This window comes from Heterodontus francisci, chromosome 7, assembly GCF_036365525.1.
Source record: "Heterodontus francisci isolate sHetFra1 chromosome 7, sHetFra1.hap1, whole genome shotgun sequence".
Taxonomy (NCBI): Eukaryota; Metazoa; Chordata; class Chondrichthyes; order Heterodontiformes; family Heterodontidae; genus Heterodontus; species Heterodontus francisci.
Genome location: NC_090377.1, coordinates 135,318,452 through 135,336,100, shown reverse-complemented (window position 1 = coordinate 135,336,100; position 17,649 = coordinate 135,318,452). Strand labels below are relative to the sequence as shown.

Below are 17,649 nucleotides of genomic sequence, written 5' to 3'. Positions count from 1 at the left end.
CATTGCTGAGATGGGAATGGTTTGGGGTTAATGGCACCCTATTTTACATGCAGTTTAGCTGCTTATCTGTACTATTTGCCAGTATGAGCTACAAAATTCAATATGGACACATGTGGCCAGAATTAATTAGGAGCACCAATTATTATTGTCCTTGTGAATCTACCGTACCAAGGATCCCTGTAAATCTTCTGCAGCCCAGTGCTTGAATTTCTAATGTAACTTATTTAAATGCACACTGAGATGTGTCTGAGTACTGCATGTATTAATTTTGATTCTGTGTGATCAACTTTTCATTCTTGCAGCCTAATGGTTCGGCTGATTAAGATTGAGCCACACAGACCAATAAGTTCCAGATTTGATCCCTGCTCTGTACCTGATCTCAGTTGGGACAAACAGAAAGGATGCCACAGTTGACCTTAGTATCTCCAGGTCAGGAAAGGGGAAATTTGCCAAGGGTTCCCCATCTGATCCAGTGACTTTCCCTGGAAACAGCTAAGTGAGGGCGGGATTTCCCTCCCTACCCCATTTGGTCAAATAGTCTGACACTCACTGTCTCAACTCATACAATGACGATTTGTTACTTGCTGAAGTATTGAATGTTTAGTGTTTGTGGAACTGTGTACTAGAGCAAGAAGTTAGAATCTTCTGCAGTGGTTATTATTGCAACTCTGCTGTCTTTTTTATTTATCGGGCAAGTAATATGACAAGTTGTTTAATAGACTCAAGCCTATTTAATGAAAAGCTCTTTGTATGTATTCTAGATTCCTTTACGGCAAAGGCAGCAAAGTGAATGTTGTTACGATATTGATAACATTGTGATACCCATGTCATTGGTTGCCACCTCCAAGATTGAAAAGCTGCAGTATAAGGAAATCATTACGCCAAGGTATACTGTTTTTTTTTCTCAATTCTATTTCATAAGACACATTATTATTATTTCAAGCAGAAGGCCAGCAGTGAGGGACCACAGGAGTGCTCAAGGTGTTGTGCGTTGACACCTATTCAGTCAATAACTAGAATCTTCCATTACCATTGACACAAAACCAGTGCAACTTCTTATGCAGTCAACAGGAGGGGGAGCAGCCAGAGGTCGTGGTACATATCGGTACCAATGACATAGCTAGGAAAAGGGATGAGGACCTGAAAAGCGAATATAGGGAGTTAGGTTGGAAGCTGAAAGGCAGGACGAGCAGAGTAGTAATCTCAGGATTGTTACCGGTGCCACGTGCTAGTGAGGCTAGACACAGGGAGCGAGTGCAGCTGAACACGTGGCTACAGAACTGGTGTAAGAGGGAGGGATTCAGATATGTGGATCATTGGGATACTTTCTGGGGATGGTGGGACCTGTACAAGAAGGACGGGTTGCATCTGAACTGGAGGGGCACCAATATCCTGGGCGGGAGGTTTGCTAGAGCACTTCGGGAGGGTTTAAACTAGTTTGGCAGGGGGATGGGAACCGGAGCTATGGATCAGTGGATGGGGTAGCTGTTGAACAGGCAGATACCGAGTGCAGAGAGTCTGTGAGGAAGGTTAGACAATTGACACGACAAAGTTGCAGCCAGTATGATGGGTTGAAGTGTGTCTATTTTAACGCAAGAAGTGTCAGGAATAAGGGTGATGAACTTAGAGCATGGATCAGTACTTGGAGCTACGATGTTGTGGCCATTACGGAGACGTGGATATCACAGGGGCAGGAATGGATGTTGGATGTCCTGGGGTTTAGATTTTTCAAAAGGAATAGGGAGGGAGGTAAAAGAGGTGGGGGAGTGGCATTGCTAATCAGGGATAGTATCACAGCTGCAGAAAGGGAGGCCGTCGAGGAGGGTTTGTCTACTGAGTCATTATGGGTGGAAGTCAGAAACAGGAAAGGAGCAGTCACTTTCTTGAGAGTTTTCTATAGACCTCCCAATAGCAACAGAGACACGGAGGAACAGATTGGGAGGCAGATTTTGGAAAGGTGCAGAAGTAACAGGGTTGTTGTCATGGGTGACTTCAACTTCCCTAATATTGATTGGAACCTCCTTAGTGCAAATAGTTTGGATGGAGCAGTTTTTGTCAGGTGTGTCCAGGAAGGTTTCCTGACTCAATATGTAGATAGGCCGACTAGAGGGGAGGCGATGTTGGACTTGGTGCTTGGCAACGAACCAGGCCAGCTGGCAGATCTCTCGGTGGGAGAGCATTTCGGTGATAGTGATCACAACTCCCTGACCTTTACTATAGTCATGGAGAGGGACAGGAGCAGACGGGATGGGAAAATATTTAATTGGGGGAGGGGGAATTACAATGCTATTAGGCAGGAACTGGGGAGTATAAATTGGGAACAGATGTTCTCAGAGAAATGCACGACAGAAATGTGGAGGTTGTTTAGGGAGCACTTGCTGCGACTGCTGGATAGGTTTGTCCCGATGAGGCAAGGAAGGGATGGTAGGGTGAAGCAACCTTGGATGACGAGATGTGGAACAGCTAGTCAAGAGGAAGAAGGAAGCTTACTTAAGGTTGAGGAAGCAAGGATCAGACAAGGCTCTAGAGGGTTACAAGGTAGCCAGGAAGGAACTGAAGAATGGACTTAGGAGAGCTAGAAGGGGAATTGAAAAAGTCTTGGCGGGTAGGATTAAGGGAAATCCCAAGGCGTTCTACACTTATGTGAGGAACAAGAGGATGGCCAGAGTGAGGGTAGGGCCAATCAGGGATAGTGGAGGGAACTTGTGCCTGGAGTCGGAGGAGGTAGGGGAGGTCCTAACTGAATACTTTGCTTCAATATTCACTCGAGAGAGGGACCTGGTCGTTTGTGAGGACAGCGTGGAACAGGCTGATATGCTCGAACACGTTGAGGTTAAGAGGGAGGATGTGCTGGAAATTTTGAATGATATGAGGACAGATAAGTCCCCGGGGACAGACGGGATATACCCAAGGATATTACGGGAAGCGAGGGAAGAGATTGCTGCGCCTTTGGCGATGATCTTTGCATCCTCACTGTCCACTGGAGTAGTACCGGATGATTGGAGGGTGGCAAATGTTGTTCCCTTGTTCAAGAAAGGGAATAGGGATAACCCTGGGAATTATAGACCAGTCAGTCTTACGTCGGTAGTGGGCAAATTATTGAGAGGATTCTGAGAGACAGGATTTATGATTATTTGGAAAAGCATGGCTTGATTAGAGACAGTCAGCATGGCTTTGTGAGGAGCAGATCATGCCTCACCAGCCTTATTGAATTCTTTGAAGATGTGACAAAACACATTGATGAAGGAAGAGCAGTGGATGTGGTGTATATGGATTTTAGCAAGGCGTTTGATAAGGTTCCCCATGGTAGGCTCATTCAGAAAGTGAGGAGGCATGGGATACAGGGAAAGTTGGCTGTCTGGATACAAAATTGGCTGGCCCATAGAAGACAGAGGGTGGTAGTAGATGGAAAGTATTCAGCATGGAGCTCGGTGACCAGTGGTGTTCCGCGGGGATCTGTTCTGGGACCTCTGCTCTTCGTGATTTTTATAAATGACTTGGATGAGGAAGTGGAAGGATGGGTTAGCAAGTTTGCCGATGACATGAAGGTTGCTGGAGTTGTGGATAGTGTGGAAGGCTGTTTTAGGTTGCAGCGGGACATTGACAGGATGCAGAGCTGGGCTGAGAAGTGGCAGATGGAGTTCAACCTGGAAAAGTGTGAAGTGATTCATTTTGGAAGGTCGAATTTGAATGCAGAATACAGGCTTAAAGACAGGATTCTTGGTAGTGTGGAGGAACAGAGGGATCTTGGGGTCCATGTCCATAGATCGCTCAAAGTTGCCACCCAAGTTGATAGGGTTGTTAAGAAGGTGTATGGTGTGTTGGCTTTCTTTAACAGGGGGATTGAGTTTAAAAGCCGCGAGGTTATGCTGCAGCTCTATAAGGCCCTGGTTCGACCACACTTGGAATATTGTGTTCAGTTCTGGTCGCCTCATTATAGGAAGGATGTGGAAGCTTTAGAGAGGGTGCAGAGGAGATTTACCAGGATGCTGACTGGACTGGAGGGCCTGTCTTACGAAGAAAGATTGAGGGAGCTCGGGCTTTCTTATTTGAGCGAAGAAGGATGAGAGGTGACTTGATAGAGGTGTACAAGATGATGAGAGGCATAGATAGAGTGGATAGTCAGAGACTTTTTCCCAGGGTGATAGGGCTATCACCAGGGGGCATAATTTTAAGGTGATTGGAGGAAGGTTTAGGGGAGATGTCAGAGGTAGGTTCTTTACACAGAGAGTGGTGGGTGCGTGGAATGCGCTGCCAGCGGTGGTAGTAGAAGTAGATACATTAGGGGCATTTAAGCGACTCTTGGATAGGTACATGGACGATAGTAGAATGAAGGGTAGGTAGTTAGTTTGATCTTAGAGTAGGTTAAAGGTTCAGCACAACATCGTGGGCCGAAGGACCTGTACTGTGCTGTACTGTTCTATGTTCTGTAGATTATTGCAGAATTATGGTCACAGAACTTTGTAATGCAAAGAGTATTTTTGTTTCATTGTAAAGTTTATACACAGATTTAACCAGTGATTTATAAAGGTTTAGCATAACTTTTTTGCTTATTGTACTGTATACTTTTGTTTATAATGTCAAGGATGCCATGTTTTTTAATAGCCTTCTCAACTTGTCACCTTCAAAGATTTGTGCATGTACTCCCTCATGTCTCTTCCTGCACCCCTGTAAAATTGTACTGTTTAGTTTATGTTGCTTCTTCTCATTCTTCCTTCAAAAATTCATCATTTCACAATCTTTGCATGAAATTTTGTCTTTTAAATCGTATTTAATTTAACCAGTCTCTCCATGGCTTCCTGAAGTCTACAACTATCCTTCTCACATTGCTGAGTTTTGTCATTTGTAAACTTTGAAATTATGCCCTCTATATCCAAGTCCAGGTCATTAATATATATCAAAAGGAACAGTTAATTCTGACTACTGGGGGAGCACTATACTTTTCTCTAGTCTGGAAAACAACTGTTTACCATGACACTCTGCTTTCTGTCCCTTAACCAATTTTGTATCCATACAGCTACTGTTCCTTCAATCCACTGGGTTTTTGCTATTATGTGGTAATTTATCCAAGGCCTTTTGAAAGTTCTAATACACAACAACGACTGCACTACCCTGTCTGGGAAGCAGGGGTTTCACTTCATGGGCCACTGGCACCAGTACTCTGGAAAGAAAGAGCTGTCCTGTCGGGATTGGCTCCACTTAAACTGTGCTGGGACCAGTGTCCTAGCAAATCAAATAACTAGGACAGTAGACAGGGCTTTAAACTAATAAAGGGATGTAGGGGTGTGGTGAGGATTTCAGGAAAGGGTAAATTCAAATGCAACAAAGCGAGTGTCAAGGCTCTACAACAGAGCAGTGTTTTGGGTAAAAATAATGTGTGTCAGGAAAGGCTAGTGAGGGCATTAGTGACTAAAGTGACGTCGAAAATTAGGGGGAGAAAGTCAAAACTAAAGGCACTATATCTGTGCGAAGCATTAGCAACAAATTAGATGAATTGATAGCACAGATAGTAATAAATAGTGTTATGATCCTCTTGGAGACCAACAAACCCAAAGAATTGAATCCATTGACCACAGTAAACCAAACCCAACGGACAAGATTTCATATTTTTATAACTTTTACTTTAACACTCAAACCAAAACCAACATAAATTTAACATGAAGCAACAAACAGGTTACATCAGATACGGGTCAAATGGTTTGACTGTGCAGTTCACCTAGCATATATGGCACCAAATTACAGTCTCAGTTGTTCACAACTCTGAAGTTCCTCAGCTAGATATTCAGAGCCTTTCTTCAAAGATTTAGCTTCTGCTGTTCTTCCCTCAGCAGTTCCCTTTCAATCTGAACTCTGTGGGTGTAGCCTTCACCACTTCTCCAGAACCACCTCAAATCTGCTCACGTCAGACTTGATGGCCTGAATTTACCAGTCTTCCCTTTATCAGAGTCCTTCAGTGACAACCTATGCACTGTATGGCCGGGTCTGGTTAGTCAGCTACTTTAAGTAACAGAAACAGCTCCTGGATTCAGTCAACGCTCCACTCAGTCATAGAGATATACAGCACTGAAACAGGCCCTTCGGCCCACCGAGTCTGTGCCGACCATCAACCACCCATTTATACTAATCCTACATTAATCCCATATTCCCTACCACATCCCCACTTCCCTTAATTTCTTACCACCTATCTATACTAGGGGCAATTTACAATGGCCAATTTACCTATCAACCTGCAAGTCTTTGGCTATGGGAGGAAACCGGAGCACCCTGAGGAAACCCACGCGGTCACAGGGAGAACTTGCAAACTCCGCACAGGCAGTACCCAGAACTGAACCCAGGTCGCTGGAGCTGTGAGGCTGCGGTGCTGACCACTGTGCCACTGTTTGCCTGATCTGGGGAGGACTCTTCCTCCTTTCATTTGGTTCGAATAAGTGTCGGTTTCCCCGGAAACCTGAAGTTGTTTTTCCAGCTGCTGTTTCAGTTTCTGTTTCAGTTTTTAAGTTCCTTTTCTTTCAATTCTAGTTTTCCTCTCAGTTAGGGTCTTAAAAAAAATCAAGCTTTGCAACCACGAATTCCATCACAACATGTTTGATTTAATAGACATTACAGAGACTGGATGCAAAGTGACCAAGGTTGGAAGCTATATATTCCAGGATACTTAACCTTTAGAAGAGAGGCAGAATGGAAAAGGAGAAGGGACTTTAATCTTCATGTAGAGAGGGCAAATCAAATTTGCAGTAAGGAGGACGAATGCAAGGAATATATGAGAGTTTTCTAGATCAGTATATTGAGGAATCAACAATGAAACAGGCTATTTTGGATTTAGTATTGTGCAATGTTAATTCATAACCTTGTAGTAAGGGGATCTCTAGGGAAGAGTGACCATAATATGACTGAATTTTATATTGAGTTTGAAAGTGATTTAGTTAAGCCTGAAACTAGGGTCTTAAATCTAAACAAAGTATACTATGTACGTATGAGGGACGAGTTGGCTAAGGTAGATTGGGAAACTATATTAAATGATATGAGGGTAGACAAGCAATGCCTACTATTTAAAGAATTAATACATAATTTGCAATAAATATACATTTCTTTAAGGCACAAAAAACCTGCAGAAAAAGTGGTCCAACTGTGGCTAACACAGTTAATAGTATTAGATCAAAGCCTTATATTGTTGCCAAAAAGAGTAGTAAGCCTGAGGATTGGGAGGTTGTACAATTCAGCAAAAGGGGACCAAGAAACTGATGAGGAAAGAGAATGAGAGTAGTCTAGCAAGAGACATAATAACAGATTGTAAACATTTCCCTTGATTTGTAAATAGGAAGAAATTAGTGAAAGTAAACGCAAGTCTGTTAGAGGCAAAACCAGGTAAAATTGTAATGGGGAATAAGGAAATGGCAGACACGTTAAACAAATACTTCATAGTGAAGACACCAATAATGAGGAACCAAGGGTCCGGTGAGAACGAGAAACTTGAATTAAGTAGAAGTAAAGAAATAGTACTGGAGAAACTAAGGGCAACAAATCCCCTGGATCTGACAACCTGCATCCTAGGGGTTTAAAAGAGATAGCTGCAAAGATATTGGATGCATTGGTTTTGATCTTCCAGAATTCCTTAGATTGTAGAACAGTTCAAGGATTGGAAGGTAGCAAACATACCTTGCTATTTAAGAAAGGAGGAAGAGACAAAATGGGGAACTATTTCGGAATTTTGTGTTTTCTACAGTTAAGACAGACACAAAGTATTCGTTTAATGTGTCTCATTTGCTTATAGGAAAAATAAAAAAGCAGAATATCTTTTGAATGGTGAGAAACTGGGAAATGTTTGCATTCAGAGGGAAATGGGTGTCCTTGAACACGATTCACCAGAAAATTAATATGCATGTACAGCAAGCAATTAGGCAAATAGTATGTTAGATTGTAATCTTTTTTAATAGAAGCCAAGAAGTCGTCTTACTGCAATAATACAGGGCTTTGGTGAGGTCACATCTGGAGTACTGTGTGCAGTTTTGGTCTCTACCTAAGAAAGGATATACTTGCCCTAGAGGAAGTGCAACAAAGGTTCACTAGACTGGCTCCTGGGATGAGGGGGTTGTCCTATGAGGAGAGATTGAGTAGACTAGGTCTATATTCCCTGTAGTTTAGAAGAATGAGAGGTGATCTATTTGAAACAGGAGCTTGACAGGCTAGATGTTGAGAGAATTTTTTCCCAGACTGGAGAATCTAGAACATTGAGTCAGCCATTTAGGGTTGGTGAATTTTTGGAGGTTTCTACCCCAGAAAGCTGAAGATGTTCAGTCATTCTGTATATTCAAGACAGAGGTCAGTAGATTTTTGGGTACTAAGGGAATTACGGGATCTGAGGATAGTGTGGGAAGTTGAAGTTGAGGTAGATGATCAGCTGGGATCTTGTTCAGTGGCAGAGCAGGCTTGAAGGGCCAAATGGTTTACTTCTGCACTTATTTCTTATGTTCTTATCAACACTCTCTTTTACTTCATTAAAGAACTCAATCAAGTTCATTGGACATGATTTGCCTTTAACAACCCGTGCTGGTTGTCAATATGGTATTGTCTATTATAGTATAGAGTTTTGGTGAGACCACATCTGGAGTATTGTGTACAGTTTTGGTCTCATCTAAGGAAGGATATACATGCCACAGAAGGAGTGCAACAGAGGTTCACCAGACTAATCCCTTGGATGGCAGGACTGTCTTAGGAGAGATTAAGGAAACTGGGCCAGTATTCTCTAGAATTTCGAAGAATGAGAGGTGATCTCATTGAAACTTACGAAACTCTTACAGGGCATGACAGGGTGGATGGAGTTTGGATGTTTCCCCTGGCTGGTGAGTCTAGAACCACGGGACATTATCTCAGAATAAGGGGTAGCCATTTGAGACTGAAATTAGGAGAAATTTCTTCACTCAGAGGGTGGTGAATCTTTGGAATTTTCTACTCCAGAGGGCTGTGGAAACTCAATCATTGAACATGTTCAAGACAGAAATCGATAGATATCTGGATACTAATGACATCAAGGGATATGAGGATAGTGCTGGAACATGGCGTTGAGATAGATGATCAGTCATGATCTAATTGAATGGCGGAGCAGGCCCTATGGGCTGAATGGCCAACTCCTAGTTCCTATCAACCCATGTTTTTACAAGTGACAATTTTGTCCCAAATTATTGTCTGTAAGTTTATTTTAAACTAATGCAAGGCTGACTGCCCTGTAGTTTATCCCTCTCCCCTTTTTTGAACACAACTGTAACATTTGCAATACTCTAGTCCTCTGACACCACCCCCATATCTAAGGAGGATTATAAGATTGTGACCATACTTCTAACATCAAACTAGCATACATCCCATCTAGTAAAACAAAAGCAGGTTCTGGAAATCTGAAATAAAAACAAAAAAGTACTGAAATATTCAGGAGGTCTGGCAACATCTATGGAGAGAGAAGCAAAGTTAACGTTTCAGGTCAGTGACCTTTCATCAGAACTGGCAAAGGTTAGAAAAGGATTAGGTTTTAAACAAGTGAAGGGGAGGGGAGTGCTCATTATTCTGCTATTAACACTTTCTCTGGACTAATGCTTTGTCTTTCACCACAAGCATTAACACATTCTTTGCCTTTGTCCCAGGGCAGCTTTGTTATTTAATCTCTCCTGCCCTAGCCCCCTCCGCGCCCCTTCACTTGCTTAAAACCTAATTCAGATTAATTTAACATTGAATTGTCCTCACAGCACATTCCGAAATGTCCACTTACTGTGCTCTGCTCTTCCTCATTTAAGCCAGTTCCATGTGGGTTGGAGGGTGAGCTAACTAACACCACCAAAAACTTGTTACTGTTTGCACATAAATTGGCTGCGATGTTTGCTTGCATAACAATGATTAGTTACTTCTGAAGTAATTAATCAGCTGCAAAAGCAAAATGCTGGAAATCTGAAATAAAAACAGAAAATGCTGGAAGTACTCGGGTCTGGCAGCATCTATGAAGAGAGAAAGTTAATGTTTCAGTTTAGCCTTTAATCAGATAGAAAGTGTTTAGGGACCTACTGAAGGCATTAGACACTATATAAATGGAAATTGTTCATTGCTCTTTTTTTCTGCACTAAGTCAGTGGGTTTTGTAGTCATCAATGAAAGCAACAAGTTCAACACCGGTCCTATTATTAGAATCCCTTAGCAGCAGTTCTGTAGTGATTTTATTTTTGAAGCTTGTGGTGCTTCTCAATGTTCCATGACTTACTGAGATGTGATGTCTTTTTCAAATACAGCAAAAAGGAATGACAAGTCTTGATCACTGGAAGGCTGATGATCATGATGTCCACACTTGTTGCTTGGTTCTGGGTTCTGCCTAAAGACACTCCAGCTCTAGCTGAGATAGGAGATTGAAACTTTCAGACACACCTTGGGAACACTTAACAGGCTGAACCAGGGTGCTGGTGATGATCTCCTTCAGGGTTCATATAATCTTCATTAGTCACAAGCCTGCTTAACTTCTGCAGTCTGCATGGTGTCATCTGAATGTTGATTACCTACTTAGATATTTCTTCTCTATAAATACAAAACAACTGTGTCCCACCTCTTGAATCCCTCTCTAAATTGGTGCTATTTGAAGCTGCTTTAATGTATTATATTGTTCTTATTGCTTTATTCCAAGTCTGTGGTATCCCTTTGATCAAAGGGTGCAGTTCATAATTAAGGTCCAAAATAAAATGGTGTGGAGGAGAATCACATGACAAAACAGCATAAGTTTCTAAAAGGGACAGTGTTTTGAGGTGACTTTTTTTTCCCAAGACGGCTGTAATTGATTTGTATGTGGATATTGAACTTCTTTTCAAGAATATAGGATAACCATATCTGTGTATAGGATGGCCATAAACTTGCTTTTAATTAAATTATCAATTTGAGAACTAAACTTTCAAGAATTACACGTATGGCAGATTCATGCAGTCACTTGCTTGGACACACAATTAAGCAATGTAGTTTTGATACCAGTGATTAAATGCCCAGACTAGCTTTATGTTAAAGTACAAGAAAGAATGTCTTGCATTTATGTATCACCGTTCATAACCTAGGGTTGCCCAAAGCCATTAACAGCCAATGAAGTACTTTTGAGTTCACAGAATCACGGAATTGTTACAGCGTAGAAGGAAGCCATTTGGCCCATCGTGTGTGCACCAGCTCTCTGGATGAGCAATTCACGTAATGCCATTCCCCTGCCTTCTCCCCGTAACCCTGCACATTCTTCCTTTTCAGATAGCAGTCTAATTCCCTTTTGAATCCCTCAATTGAACTTGCCTCTCCCACGCTCCCAGGGAGTGCATTCCAGATCCTAACCACTTCTGCATGAAAAAGTTTTTGTTTTTTCATGTCACTTTTGCTTCTTTTATCAATCACTTTAAATCTGTGCCCTCGTGTTCCTGATCCTTTCATGAGTGGGAACAGTTTTTCTCTATCTACTCTGTCCAGACCCCTCATGATTTTTAATAGTCGATCAAATCTTGTCTCTGCCTTCTCTTCAAGGAAAATAGTCCTAACTTCTCTGTTCGTCATAACTGAAGTTCCTTATCCCTGGAACTGTACTTGTGAATCTTTTTTGTAGTCACTGTTGCAATGGAAGAAATGTGGCAGTCGTTTTGATGTTAGCTGGGGATAAATATTGGCCAGGCTGCTGCCCTTCCATCTTGGGTAAAGGATCCCATAGTTTGAAGACAGGACCTTGGTTTAACGTCTCAGCTGAAAGACAGCACCATGACTACAGTGCTCCCTCAGTACTGTACTGAAGTGGCAGCCTAGAGCACATGTACTACAATCTGCTGGTAGCAACAATGAAAGAGATTCAGTGTCTAATCATTTTGATCGTAACATGTGTTTAAAGTTCAGTATTATATCAAGCTGAGAAAGTTGAGGGGAATTTAATAAAGGTATTCAAAATCATAAGGAGCTTTAATTGAATAAAAACAAGAAATGCTGGATTCACTCAGCAGGTCTGGCAGCATCTGTGGAAAGAGAAGCAGAGTTAACGTTTCGGGTCAGTGACCCTTCTTCGGAGTTCCGAAGAAGGGTCACTGACCCGAAACGTTAACTCTGCTTCTCTTTCCACAGATGCTGCCAGACCTGCTGAGTGAATCCAGCATTTCTTGTTTTTGTTTCAGATTTCCAGCATCCGCAGTATTTTGCTTTTATTTTAGTGTTTAATTGAATAGATTGGGAGAAGCTTTATACTGGCATGTGGGTCAGTCACCAGAGGAGACAGATTTAAGATAATTGGCAAAAGAACCAAAGATGAGGTGACAACTTGTTTTACGCAGCAGATTATGATGATCCGGAATGCACTGACAGAACAGGGGTGGTTGCAGATTTGATAGTAACTTTCAACTGGGAATTGAATAAATAATTGAAGGGGAAAAATTTATAGGGCTATGGGGAAAGGGCAGGGGAGTGGAAGTAATTGCATAAAGTTGGGCTTAATGGCCTCCTGTGCTATACAATTCAATGATTTGTTGATCAAATCTGTTTTCTCTTGTATCAACAGCTGGCGAATTGTGACCATCAAACCATTGAAGGATCGGCACATACAGGGGAAAGTGGTATGTTTGAAGTCTACAGCAAATGTTGCAATTAACAGTGTGGAATTGGCTTTTAGTGGTGACCCCTTATATTAATCATGCAGATAGAGTGAACAAAGAACAAAGAAAAGAACAAAGAAAATTACAGCACAGGAACAGGCCCTTCGGCCCTCCAAGCCTGCGCCGATCCAGATCCTCTATCTAAACATGTCGCCTATTTTCTAAGGGTCTGTATCTCTTTACTTCCTGCCCATTCATGTATCTGTCTAGATACATCTTAAAAGACGCTATCGTGCCCGCGTCTACCACCTCCGCTGGCAATGTGTTCCAGGCACCCACCACCCTCTGCGTGAAGAACTTTCCACGCATATCCCCCCTAAACTTTTCCCCTCTCACTTTGAACTCGTGACCCCTAGTAATTGAATCCCCCACTCTGGGAAAAAGCTTCTTGCTATCCACCCTGTCTATACCTCTCATGATTTTGTACACCTCAATCATGTCCCCCCTCAACCTCCGTCTTTCTAATGAAAATAATCCTAATCTGCTCAACCTCTCTTCATAGCTAGCGCCCTCCATACCAGGCAACATCCTGGTGAACCTCCTCTGCACCCTCTCCAAAGCATCTACATCCTTTTGGTAATGTGGCGACCAGAACTGCACGCAGTATTCCAAATGTGGCCGAACCAAAGTCTTATACAACTGTAACATGACCTGTCAACCCTTGTACTCAATACCCCGTCCTATGAAGGAAAGCATGCCATATGCCTTCTTGACCACTCTATTGACCTGCGTTGCCACCTTCAGGGAACAATGGACCTGAACACCCAAATCTCTCTGTACATCAATTTTCCCCAGGACTTTTCCATTTACTGTATAGTTCATTCTTGAATTGGATCTTTCAAAATGCATCACCTCGCATTTTCCCTGATTGAACTCCATCTGCCATTTTTCTGCCCAACTCTCCAATCTATTTATATTCTGCTGTATTCTCTGACAGTCCCCTTCACTATCTGCTACTCCACCAATCTTAGTGTTGTCTGCAAACTTGCTAATCAGACCACCTATACTTTCCTCCAAATCATTTATGTATATCACAAACAACAGTGGTCCCAGCACGGATCCCTGTGGAACACCACTGGTCACACGTCTCCATTTTGAGAAACTCCCTTCCACTGCTACTCTCTGTCTCCTGTTGCCCAGCCAGTTCTTTATCCATCTAGCTAGTACACCCTGGACCCCATGCGACTTCACTTTCTCCATCAGCCTACCATGGGGAACCTTATCAAACGCCTTACTGAAGTCCATGTATATGACATCTACAGCCCTTCCCTCATCAATCAACTTTGTCACTTCCTCAAAGAATTCTATTAAGTTGGTAAGACATGACCTTCCCTGCACAAAACCATGTTGCCTATCACTGATAAGCCAATTTTCTTCCAAATGGGAATAGATCCTATCCCTCAGTATCTTCTCCAGCAGCTTCCCTACCACTGACGTCAGGCTCACCGGTCTATAATTACCTGGATTATCCCTGCTACCCTTCTTAAACAAGGGGACAACATTAGCAATTCTCCAGTCCTCCGGGACCTCACCCGTGTTTAAGGATGCTGCAAAGATATCTGTTAAGGCCCCAGCTATTTCCCCTCTCGCTTCCCTCAGTAACCTGGGATAGATCCCATCCGGACCTGGGGACTTGTCCACCTTAATGCCCTTTAGAATACCCAACACTTCCTCCCTCCTTATGCCGACTTGACCTAGAGTAATCAAACATCTGTCCCTAACCTCAACATCCGTCATGTCCCTCTCCTCGGTGAATACCGATGCAAAGTACTCGTTTAGAATCTCACCCATTTTCCCTGACTCCACGCATAACTTTCCTCCTTTGTCCTTGAGTGGGCCAATCCTTTCTCTAGTTACCCTCTTGCTCCTTATATATGAATAAAAGGCTTTGGGATTTTCCTTAACCCTGTTTGCTAAAGATATTTCATGACCCCTTTTAGCTCTCTTAATTCCTCGTTTCAGATTGGTCCTACATTTCCGATATTCTTTCAAAGCTTCGTCTTTCTTCAGCCTTATGTATGCTTCCTTTTTCCTCTTAGCTAGTCTCACAATTTCACCTGTCATCCATGGTTCCCTAATCTTGCCATTTCTATCCCTCATTTTCACAGGAACATGTCTCTCCTGCACGCTAATCAACCTCTCTTTAAAAGCCTCCCACATATCAAATGTGGATTTACCTTCAAACAGCTGCTCCCAATCTACATTCCCCAGCTCCTGCCGAATTTTGGTATAGTTGGCCTTCCCCCAATTTAGCACTCTTCCTTTGGGACCACTCCCGTCTTTGTCCATGAGTATTCTAAAACTTACGGAATTGTGATCACTATTCCCAAAGTAGTCCCCTACTGAAACTTCAACCACCTGGCCGGGCTCATTCCCCAACACCAGGTCCAGTATGGCCCCTTCCCGAGTTGGACTATTTACATACTACTCTAGAAAACCCTCCTGGATGCTCCTTACAAATTCTGCTCCATCTGGACCTCTAACACTAAGTGAATCCCAGTCAATGTTGGGAAAATTAAAATCTCCTATCACCACCACCCTGTTGCTCCTGCATCTTTCCATAATCTGTTTACATATTTGTACCTCTATCTCACGCTCGCTGTTGGGAGGCCTGTAGTACAGCCCCAACATTGTTACCGCACCCTTCCTATTTCTGAGTTCTGCCCATATTGCCTCAGTGCTCGAGTCCTCCATAATGCCCTCCTTCAGCACAGCTGTGATATCCTCTTTGACCAAAGAACAAAGAACAAAGAAAATTACAGCACAGGAACAGGCCCTTCGACCCTCCAAGCCTGCGCCGATCCAGATCCTCTATCTAAACATGTCGCCTATTTTCTAAGGGTCTGTATCTCTTTTCTTCCTGCCCATTCATGTATCTGTCTAGATACATCTTAAAAGACGCTATCGTGCCCGCGTCTACCACCTCCGCTGGCAACGCATTCCAGGCACCCACCACCCTCTGTGTAAAGAACTTTCCACGCATATCCCCCCTAAACTTTTCCCCTTTCACTTTGAACTTGTGTCCTCTAGTAATTGAATCCCCCACTCTGGGAAAAAGCCTCTTGCTATCCACCCTGTCTATACCTCTCATGATTTTGTACACCTCAATCAGGTCCCCCCTCAACCTCCGTCTTTCTAATGAAAATAATCCTAATCTACTCAACCTCTCTTCATAGCTAGCGCCCTCCATACCAGGCAACATCCTGGTGAACCTCCTCTGCAGTACTGCAACTCCTCCACTCCTTTTACCTCCCTCTCTATCCCGCCTGAAGGATCGATATCCTGGGATATTTAGTTGCCAATCATGCCCTTCCCTCAACCAAATCTCAGTAATAGCAATAACATCATACTCCCAGGTACTAATCCAGGCCCTAAGTTCATCTGCCTTACCTACTACACTTCTTGCATTAAAACAAATGCACCTCAGACCACCAGTCCCTTTGCGTTCATCATCTGCTCCCTGTCTACTCTTTCCCTTAGTCACGCTGACTTCATTATCTAGTTCCGTACAGGCTTTAGTTACTACCTCCTTACTGTCCACTGACCTCCTCATTTGGTTCCCATCCCCCTGCCACATTAGTTTAAACCCTCCCCAACAGCGTTAGCAAAAGCACCCCCAAGGACATTGGTTCCAGTCCGGCCCAGGTGTAGACCGTCCAATTTGTAATAGTCCCACCTCCCCCAGAACCGGTCCCAATGTCCCAAAAATCTGAACCCCTCCTTCCTGCACCATCTCTCAAGCCACGCATTCATCCTGACTATTCTTTCATTTCTACTCTGACTATCACGTGGCACTGGTAGCAATCCTGAGATTACTACCTCTGAGGTCTTACTTTTTAACTTGGCTCCTAACTCCCTAAATTCTGCTTGTAGGACCTCATCCCGTTTTTTACCTATATCATTGGTGCCTATGTGCACAACGACAACTGGCTGTTCACCCTCCCCTTTCAGAATGTTCTGCAGCCAATCTGAGACATCCCTGACCCGTGCACCTGGGAGGCAACATGCCATTCGGGAGTCTCGTTTTCGACCACAGAACCGCCTATCTACTCCCCTTACAATCGAATCCCCGATAACTATAGCCCTTCCACTCTTTTTCCCGCCCTTCCGAACAGCAGAGCCAGCCACGGTGCCATGAACCTGGCTACTGCTGCCTTCCCCTGGTGAGCCATCTCCCTCAACAGTATCCAGAACGGTATACCTGTTGTGGAGGGAGATGACCGCAGGGGACACCTGCGCTGCCTTCCTGCTCTTTCTCTGCCTTTTGGTCACCCATTCCCTTTCACCCTCAGCAATCCTAATCTGCGGTGTGACCAATTCGCTAAACGTGCTATCCACTACCTCCTCAGCATCGCAGATGCTCCAAAGTGAGTCCATCCGCAGCTCCAGAACCGTCATGCAGTCTAACAAGAGCTGCAGCTGGACACACTTCCCGCACGTGAAGGAGTCAGGGACATCAGCCGTGTCCCTGAGCTCCCACATTGAGCTGAACTTGCAACTATCAACTTGATTTAAATCAACTGCATTTCCCATCGGTTACACCTAGTACTTTTGTGCTGGGTAGCCCCTGATTTTGCTTTCCAGCTCACTGCTCCCACCTAATATTTTATAGCATTGATAATGGATAATGCTCTGTGTTCACCAACATTTTAAAAACAGCTGATTTTACTATCCTGTACAACCCTATACAGATTAGTCACTCATGCACCTTTTCAGAACTTTTGGCCTCACCAATTAAATCCCAACCCTACAATGAGCAGGAGAGTGTTGAAGGTTTTATAAAATGGAAAATGCATCTCCAACCTGCCGCATGCATGTCTGCTACCATTTTCATGGAGGTAGGTTTCATGGTGTATGAGTATCCTGCTGGAGTTGCGAGACACTTCACAAACACATTTTAATCGGTCCCTGATTTAAATTTAACAGTTGTTGTGGAAACTGAGCAGTTAAAGGGAGGTGAAGTTCTGTCAATTTGGTTTCCTGCCAGGTAGGAAATGAGGGAAAAATGATTGAGGTCCTGGCAC

General features: G+C 43.4%; 1 protein-coding gene across 6 annotated transcripts in view; it reads left to right on the top strand.

Moving 5' to 3' along the window:
* The window catches only part of kansl1l (KAT8 regulatory NSL complex subunit 1-like), a 134,707-nt gene that overhangs the window by 105,666 nt on the left and 11,392 nt on the right, over positions 1-17,649 (top strand). For 5 of the 6 annotated variants that reach the window (XM_068036220.1, XM_068036218.1, XM_068036216.1 and 2 more), the window contains exons 11-12: positions 762-886; positions 12,532-12,586. In XM_068036220.1, the coding sequence (XP_067892321.1) occupies positions 762-886; positions 12,532-12,586 (180 nt within the window). Of the gene's footprint in view, positions 1-761; positions 887-12,531; positions 12,587-12,669; positions 12,763-17,649 lie in introns of those variants that run through there. The other variant, XM_068036221.1, reaches the window with a different exon arrangement.